At 50.3% G+C, this 9,034-nt stretch overlaps 1 protein-coding gene across 2 annotated transcripts; it reads right to left on the reverse strand.

Annotated features, from left to right (window-relative positions):
* Positions 1-4,500: 4,500 nt before the first annotated feature.
* LOC119356044 (WD repeat-containing protein YMR102C-like) lies at positions 4,501-8,505 on the reverse strand. Of its 2 annotated transcripts, XM_037622939.1 has the most exons (7): positions 8,193-8,505; positions 6,541-7,629; positions 6,345-6,435; positions 6,100-6,257; positions 5,877-6,005; positions 5,672-5,765; positions 4,501-5,555 (listed from the first exon to the last, which is right to left on the reverse strand). In XM_037622939.1, the coding sequence occupies exons 2-7, from the start codon at positions 7,603-7,605 to the stop codon at positions 5,023-5,025; spliced, it is 2,070 nt and encodes a 689-aa protein (XP_037478836.1). In that variant the 5' UTR covers positions 7,606-7,629; positions 8,193-8,505; the 3' UTR covers positions 4,501-5,022. The 2 variants fall into 2 exon arrangements, with proteins under 2 accessions (XP_037478836.1, XP_037478837.1); XM_037622940.1 differs by lacking the exon at positions 8,193-8,505 and having other exon boundaries at positions 6,541-8,156.
* Positions 8,506-9,034: the final 529 nt, after the last annotated feature.

The following is a 9,034-nucleotide window of genomic DNA, read 5'->3' on the forward strand; positions in this document are numbered from 1 at the left end:
TCGGCACTTGGTCATCGGTGATTTGGATCACGGCAAGTACGACTCCATCATCCCCGTTCTCTTGAACGCTTCCGCTCGCGATCTACAAGGGTATGTAGATGCACTCTCCTCTCGTTGCTCGTTGACTCCATAGATTGATCTTGGTGAAACGTAGAAAACATTTCTGTTTTCTGCTATGATCCCCAACAAGTTGTCGTGTACGACGATGTTACGACGGTCTGACGTTTCGTAATCCTACCCGACACTCTCACGGCGATTAGCTAATCTTCTGAACGGTGAACCGTTTGTGATGGGCCGCGCATCATAAACGTAGCACCGCAGAATATCGACTGCGATGGCAATGCAAGCAGAAATGAGTAGGAGTACTATAGGGGCCCTATCCCCGACAGTTTCTGGGTCGTGTGGGAAGGACCCCCCATCGCCCACACTCACTTGGCGACGGTTCCAAATGCCGTCGCGGAAAGGGGTTAAAAACCGTTTGTTTAGGACCGACGTGCACCAGTGCCTCTTAAATAAATACTTTGAGTCATAGAGGTATGTTGCGATGTGATGTTGTATCTACACATACTGTGCATATTCTGTGTATGTTTTGAAATGCATTGGTATGTGTGAGATTCGACACCTAGTTATTTGCTTTTGGTAGCCTTTCCTATAGGGAAATGTCTCCTAGTGCTTTCACTGAGCCTTGATAGCTCGCTACTGCTCCGGAACACATATATTGACCGGCATGTATCATTATTTGCTCCTATGTATGCCCCTATGGGAAAATGTCACGCGGTGTTTACTATTGTCCTTGTGGCTTTGCTACAACTTGGTTACACTCGCTAGTGACCGACACGTGCATTGTTGGTTTATGTATGCCTGTCCCTGTACGTCTGTGCCACCTTGGTTTATGACTAGCCATATCAACCCGGGTTATCTGTCATATGGATGCTCGCGTCACAATCATATATGTGAGTCAAAAGATGCAAAACGGTTCCAGCCAAGGTAAGGGCGGCAGCCATGGGTTACCAGGCGTGAGGCCGCAAAGTGATATGATGTGTTACATGCTACATTGGTGTGACTTAGGATCGGGATCTCGATAGTTACGATACACCATCCTAGATAAAAAGGCAATAAGACCAGCGTTAACCTAGCTCACACGTGACAGGTTCGGCATACCAAAAACAATATGCACTGGTTGGCACCCTCTTATTACCTAATGATATGTCATATACAACTGATATACATCCTCTGAAGTTGATTTGTAAGAAGATTACCTGCTGGTTTTGCTAGATCTGGCTGCTTCTGCGTCGTCTCCACCCTTGGACTCTATGACCATTGAAGATTTGGGGTTGGGGTCAATGTTGGTAGGAGGAGGGTATGCGGCGAGGGACCATAGGGAAGAGGGGGCGGCTGCCGGTACCAAGCCTTCCTGGAATGGGCCGCCGGGTCCGTGAGAAACACCAGGAGGAGCCGACGAGGTGGGGTGAACTGCGACTGTGACTTTGTGAAGAGGGAGGGGACGACTTGTTTCTGAGGGAAGATGGGTGGGGTGAGCATGGGTGGAGCTCAAATGAACAAATTACACGACGCCCTAAAAACGAGAACCAAAACGCTTAAATTTTTTATGGACAGGCACGCCTATTAGGGCATGTACAATGGTGCTATCTTACGAGTGCCACGTAGGATAGATGATGAGGTGGAGGAGAGAGAACTCATAAGAAAAGGCTTGTCTTCTCTTAATTAAGAGAAGACAAGAGGTGATCTCTTAGCACAATATGTCTCACCACATATTTAGGAATTGCTAGTTATTAAAGATAAGGCTAAGAGATGACCCATTGTAGATAATTTTTTTTGTCTTCTCTAAATCACATGCAAGACTTAAGATAAGACTATCTTATCAACCACTGTACATGCCCTTACATACGCGCGCACAAGTCACATAGGCGACCGAGGGCATGTCCTGCCTAATTGGCAGGCGACACAACCGAGGGCATGGGACTCCTAATTGGAAGGCGGCATGATCGACGGTCTGACACGCCAAGTAGGCAGATGGTTGGACGAACTACAATGCCAAATTGTCAGGCTGCAATGCCGGTATACAGCCACGCCTAACAGAAGGGCGTACTTATATTTGTGAAACGCCAAACCCTAAGGCGAATCATAAGTGAAACACGCCAAACAGATGGACGTGTTAAGATTCATGTATTAACACCTATCAATTAAGCGTTTTAGGTGTACATCAAAACATCCAACTAGGACAGCAGATGTACTGATGGAAGGATGCTCGAATGGTCGGAATTGCAAGAAGGCCAGATATTCTATCTGCAATCGCGCCTTTCCATCAGGCGCGTCAGGCCGGCACCATGCTGGCAGTGTGACCGACTACCTCGACCGTGACTGGTCAAAGGCACCTTCGTGGGCGGCATGGCTACATGTAAGTGACACACCTATCAGTCAGGTGCGAAAGGGGTCAGGTGACGAAATAAGTGTTTGGAGGGTAAGGGGATGACAAGACCCTCCAGGGGTTGTTTGGTTTCTAGCCACATCTTGCCACACTTTGTCACACGTCACCTTAGGTAAGTTTGACCAAGCTAGATGGGTGTTTGGTTCTAGCCACACCTAAGGCAAGTTTTTTTTATGAGAAGTGAATCCCACATGTCATAAACACAAACGTGTGGCAAGATTTTCTTAGGCAAGCCGACGTGGCTAACAATTTAAGCAATTCAAGTTAGACAAGTGTGGCAAAAATAATATGGCAATATATGACAAACACAGTCCAAACCTGCGAAATGTGCTGGTTGAGTGTAACGCGGATCACCACTCCCATCGTGACGCGCAGCGCAATGATCCGGGCGTGGCCAGAATGTTCAGATTCAGAGAGAGCAGAGCGTACCAGCACGGCTCAATAATTCGGGCCCTAGCAGCAGCGGTAAATTCCTTTCTACTGTTCCGCGGCGCCACCAGCATCACGGCCCGCGTCGTGGCCTTTTCGGCCTTCTCCGACGTGCTCTGTGTGCTGCAGCAGGTAAACCAAACAAAACCAAACGACACGGGGGAATGGTCAGGGCAGGAGTGTCGCGGACGGGAGCAAACTAATCTGACTGTTTCAACGGGACTACCACTAGTCAGTTCCAAGCAAAGCAAAGCAAGGCCACTGTTGACTGCCGTAGTTCTACTTCTATATCCGTGTGTATGCCCCGATACCAATGATGGCGAGAACCAGTGCACTGTAAACACCAACACAGCTGCGTGCTTATACTGTAAAATACTCGAGACCTAGCTGACAGGAGGTGCGCCTGTAATTGTCAGCAGTGCTGTCAGGGCGGTCAATCACTTCATGTTTTATCTAGATTAATTAATTAATTCTATATTTGTTAATTAGAAGCATAATTCTGATGTGATGCTCGTACGTGCAGCCAGGTGCTGACACCTTTCTAGTGTGTTGAAGAGCATGAGTGAAGTTCTCTCCAGAGCGAAATGCACGGCTCACACTCATCGACCACCGACGCCAGTTCACGCAGCGCTCTGGCTCTGTCAGAAGCATTACGGCCACTGTACTGTACTGCGTCGTCTCAACTCAACTCATCTCATCTCATCTCATCTCATCTCATCTCATGATGTGCAGCATGAATGCCTTGAGGGTAGTCCGCCGGGCAGCTGTTACGGAAGCAGTGACCTAAGGTAGATTGCTCCGCGTTATCTCACCGGGACCAGCACGAGAAAATTAATATGACGCCAACTGCAAACATATAGGAGTAGCTGCGACTTGCATTGGTCTCCACATGTCAATCATCCAGGCCGAGTAGTAACCTAATGGTTTGACAAACAGCCTCAACTAATCTCGGTTAGTTTAGACTAGACACCACTGACTGACATATTCAGAGGCAAATCATCCGCCGTCTTGGCTCTTGCTCGACCCAAGTGAGGCTTACGAGTATACAATTGCATGCGAAATATTTTAGCGAGTTGAACCTGGAGAAGTCCCGGCGAATGGCATCGGAGCCACATGCACCGGAGAACCCTTTCCCAACCCTAAAATAGCAGTGGAACGAACTGACTTTCATTTTCTTTGAAGCAAGTGGAACTAAGTTGGATCTGTATCTAAGGAACTATAGTTTACATGCCGACCAAATAATGCAAGTTCCAAGGCTGCAGCAGCAGGATGATACCCACTCTACCGCATTTGCAGATGTTTGCAAAGGAAAACACAGGGCGTAGCAGCAGATACTATCAAGGAGACGAGATGCACATTCGGCAGGTCGGTCCGGCCTCCAACAGATTCAGGACCAGCATATTTATGGGACGAGCAAGTAACATGGGGGGATCGATCAATCAATCAAGGGATCAACCACCAAAAGGTCCCATTACAGGGACAATAATTACCTTTTCAGCACCCGCACAAGGTCCACACCAAACAGCTTACAGCCAGAACCACAAGCTAATCACATCTGAAACTGAATAGTACGAGCATACAAGGCTAAGTTGAAGAGAAGTGGACACTGAATTTTGAACGAATGAACGAATTTTCCGTATACTCGGATGGGTGGAACATATGTATCCGACAGTTCCATCAGTCCCCCTCCCACACAATCAGCGGGATGAGGAGAATTTACACTCAACTTACGCTAACATTTCCGCGGCATATCATCAAATCAATAGAGCAATCGAAAGAAAGAAAGAAAGAAAGAAAAAGGGCAAAGAACGAATCTGATCTAGGCTGAAAGATCTCTCTACAAAAAAAGGGGTGGTACAAAGCTAGCGAGCGAGCTAATAGCTACAGGGCCTGCCACGAACAACAACCGCTGATGATGAAGAGATCTCGGAGGACCACCGGGTTGATTATGTACAAGCACTGGTCCATGCACGATTCAGCAGCAGGAGCACCGAGCATGTGATGTCTTGTACCAAGAAACCGCACACACGCGCTGGTCCAGCGCCATAGCTGGGGTGCACGGGCGCTTTTCTTCATGGCCGGCCATGTGGGGGGCGCCAATGCTGCCGTTCACTTGCTTTCACCGGGCGCTCCGGATGAACCAGTCACCGTTGCACCGGCAGGCCGTAATTCTGGAACGACCTGATCCGGCCGTCCCATCCCGCGGTGACGATCACCCGGCCCCAGGAGTTCGCCGTGCTCTGGGAGCAGTTCCTCAGAAGCTTGTGCTGCGTCTCGTCCAGGCTTGCGCCGATCGAGCCGGACGGCAGCATTTCCTCCGGCCAAGTTGCCGAGGCGCCTTTGCACGACGGCTCGGCGAACAACTCCTGGTTGAGGTTGAAAATGCCAGGAGCAGAGGGTCTTGAAGGAAAACTTTTGCTGGAACTGTACTTGAATTGGATATGAGAGGCCAAGGAAACATGGCTCCTTGGTTTTGTGCCGTGCCATGGTATCGCGATGGCTGCGTTGTTGGATAGGAAGCGCTCAGAGGAATATGTGGTTTTCGCTTGTCGCCACACAGAATCATCTTGGTTGTCACGGTTCCAGACATAAATGTTGGAGTCTTCACTGGCAGAAACTATGTGCTCCCCGTCTGGTGTGAAGGATGCTGACATCTGGCATGAACCACTTCGGAGTCCTGATGATGGTTTACAAATATTATTAGTCCATTGAAAGTTATGATTTCAGAGAGAAAAACTATAGAGGTAAATGTTGAATATAGCAAAAGGAATAGAGTAAGTATTTGAGACGTACCACTGTAATTCTGAATCACATTGGTTCCATCCAACATCCTGATCTTGGAGTCGGCAGATGTTACCATTAGTTTACTTGGGTTGTTTGGACAGAACTGCCATGGAAATGGAAGAGCAATAGTAAGAAACATGCTTGATGAATAATAGGGCTGATGAAGATATCAATTACAACAACAGTCATCCTTTTCTTGTAAGTAGATGATTACCTGAAAACTTGTGATTCTCTTCAAAGAGGATTTCTTGCCGCTGAGTGCAATCTGATTTTCCAACCGCAGCAGGCCGTCCGATGCGTCGTAAAAGCGACAATTTCCAGTAATCGTTCCAACCACTACACCCTGCAGAAAGCCGAAGGAAAATTGGAGATCAGTCTCCAAACTATCGAGGTACCAAATTTATCAAAATAACTACAATGGTGCACTAAAAACGTACCTTTCCATCAGGTCGGTAACAGACCGCTGTAACTATGTCTCTAACATCTGCCCAGTCGACAACGCTGCATCTAGTTATGTTCCATACACGAACTTTGCCGTCAATGGATCCAGTGATGAAGCAATTGTCGTCTGTCGGATTAAATTGGACACAAGTCACTGCAAAAATTTGGAGAGCAAGCTGTCAGCTTCAACCCATGAGTAAAGGTATAGGCAAGCAGAGAAAATATGAATTTGCAAGCCTACCAAAGTTGCTATGCGGGAAAACTCTGATGCAGTTTGCAGATCCAATTTCCCACAGGCGGACAGTTTTGTCTGTTGAAGCCGATAATAGATGCTGCAAGGTATCAAATTTTAATCATCATCAGTAAAGAGGTATATATAGGAGAAACAAAGAACAATCCCATTAGGTTGATAAAAAAAATACACTTCTTCAACTCACCTTGTTTGACCAGGACAGATCCAATACATCAGCAGAATGCCCATAGAACTCATGCAATGGTTCCTCTGAAATTTGGAAAACCATTGTTGGAATCACAATGCAGGCAGAGTCTCCAGTCTTCTTCATGCCCATACTCTTGGATTTGCGCAGCTTCTCGCTGTCGACACTCACCGGCGCCAACCCGTTCTTGCGCCGCGCCTTGAGGTAGACGCAAGAGGGGTCATCCAGAGGAATTTTGCAGTCATCAGACTGCAAAACACCCCAAACCCGGACAACTCCGTCTTCGCCGCCGCTTGCTAGGAACTGCCCATCAGGACTGAATTTCATCGTCAGGATGGCACCATCATGTCCCTTGATCACTTGGCCTTGGTACAGGGCAGACAATTCCTTGGACCGCTTCCGGTACGATCGGACCTTGACCCTCTCATACCTTCCACCATGAATCTGCTCGCTGTCAGAGGAGCTGGTGCTAGGCTCATCCGCCGCATTATCCACCGCACAAACGGCCACGCCCAGCCTCTCCAGCCATCCGCTTCTCCTCCTCTCAACTGTCCTCGGAGCGCCGGAAGGCTTGCCATTTCGGCTCATAAGCCTTCTGATAAACGAGAACGAACTGGAGCTCCGGCTGACCTTGCTGCTGCCATCGTCCTTGCTGGATCCACCGACGGAATTGTCGTCGGACGCGCCGCCCTCGTCATAGCTCGTGGTCTCCTCCGTGGACCAACTGGACATGGAGCAGTCGTTGTCCTCCGAGTGCGACGACAGCCTCCCGGTCTCCGGCACAGCCTCCTCCTGCTGCTTCTCCACCTCGCCGGCGGCGCAAGCGGGATCCACCGCCTGCCTGGGGCTCGGGCCGCACTCGAGGCCCATGCTTCTGAAGAAGCGCTCCTTCCTGTCCCGCACGCTGTCGAGGCCATCGAGGCCGCCGGACGACCACGGCAATGCCGGTGCCGGGCTGGGCGCCGGCGACGGCAGCAGGTCCTGGCGCGTGTCGAAGAAGGCCTCCTCCTCCGCCTCCACCCTACCGCTACTAGAGCTCTCCCGCGCTAACTGGCACGACTCCATGGATCGATCGCTGTTGTTGGGAGGCTGCAAGAATGATACAGTTGCAGATAAGCAACAGTGTGGGGAACAAACAATCACATCTCAGAGCAGCCGTGCGGGCACGCGCTTATATAACAGTAGAGGGAGTAGAGCGGCAGGGGCAGCGGCCGGGGGCGCGCTGAATTGCCTCGGCGGCAACTTGGGGACGAGAAAGCGAGCGCGGACGGACGCGAGAGGAGAATTTTTTTTTTTGAAACAGGCGTGATTAATCAAGAGTTAATAAAGAAATTAGAGCACCAAATCGGAACTAATCAATGGCCCCGTATCTGCCATGAAATCCCGGGCCTCGCGTGGCCGAATCGGCCCCGAGCAATGCATGCATCTGGCCGCGGCGACGCCAAGTTAGCAACAGCCAGCCAGCCAGCCGCTCGCCCGCGCGCGCCCATTGTTAAAGCGGAGCGGCAACGAACCGGAAGAAAAGAACTTTTTTTCTCCTCTCGTTGGAGGAACGGGCGGTGAAGCGAATTGGACGACACATATCTCGAAAGGACTTGCCGACGCGGGGGGAGGGGAATAGAAAAACGAAACTCGCGGGAGGGGAAGCGCACCTGGGCCGACGGGGAGGGCAGAACCGGCGCCCGCGCTCGCTCGGGAATTGGGGGCCGAGGGTGGGAGGGAGGGAGGGGGGGAGGTGTCGGCCCTGTCTGTCAGCAGCGGCGAGGCGCGCGCTCTTGGGCGGTGGTGGTGGTCGCCGGGCGCGGGAGCGGCGGCGGCGGCGGCAGCATGGCGCAAATGGGGACGGAGGATTGGAACGGAATGGAATCGACGACGGGAAGGCGGAAAGATTGAAGGGAGAAAGGAAAGGGGGTGGGCGAATCGGCGATGGGAGCGATTTATTAGGACGTGGAGGGCGGGGGCCCCGGCCCCGGCCTGGCCTCCGTCCAAAAATTTATTTATAGAGTTTCGTTAACCCCGGTAACCCCCCCACTGCGCCAAGACGAGAGCCAGGAATCTTCAGCATCAGCAGGAGAATAAAAGGCTGAGGCAGTAGTACTGGTACCACCATTTTTTATACTACCAGCGCCGAAGAAATGTTAGTGTAGCATCGTATTCACGTACACAATTAGCAGCACCAATCGTGGTGTCCCGAATTCGCTTTTGCCCGCTGTGCTGACTTATTGGTTTTTCGGTGCTTCTCTCTCTATCTATCTATCTATCTATCTCAGTGCCTGTCTGGACGTTTCCGGCACAGTGCCACTGGTCAGCCGCTCATGCTAGTACTAACAGTACTGACTTTTCTTTCTATTTCTCTTTTTTCTTTTTTGCCCCTTTGCTTCTCTGTTTCATTTTGGTCGGACGTCTACCGATAATAAATAAAATAAAAAATGGGCTGTGTAATCTGTGTGCAGTACTAGTACAGGCAGCGTCGTGTGCGTGAGCCATAAATCGT

Source organism: Triticum dicoccoides, chromosome 2A (genome assembly GCF_002162155.2).
Source record: "Triticum dicoccoides isolate Atlit2015 ecotype Zavitan chromosome 2A, WEW_v2.0, whole genome shotgun sequence".
Taxonomy (NCBI): domain Eukaryota; kingdom Viridiplantae; phylum Streptophyta; class Magnoliopsida; order Poales; family Poaceae; genus Triticum; species Triticum dicoccoides.

What these genes read in the sequence shown, in the direction of transcription:
- LOC119356044 (XM_037622939.1), bottom strand. Translation starts at nt 7,605, where the DNA reads ATGGAGTCGTGCCAGTTAGCGCGGGAGAGCTCTAGTAGCGGTAGGGTG. An exon ending in ATCTGTCCTGGTCAAACAAG is followed by an intron (nt 6,436 to 6,540) that starts GTGAGTTGAAGA and finishes GATACCTTGCAG; the next exon opens with CATCTATTATCGGCTTCAAC. An exon ending in GTTACCGACCTGATGGAAAG is followed by an intron (nt 6,006 to 6,099) that starts GTACGTTTTTAG and finishes GGCTTTCTGCAG; the next exon opens with GGTGTAGTGGTTGGAACGAT.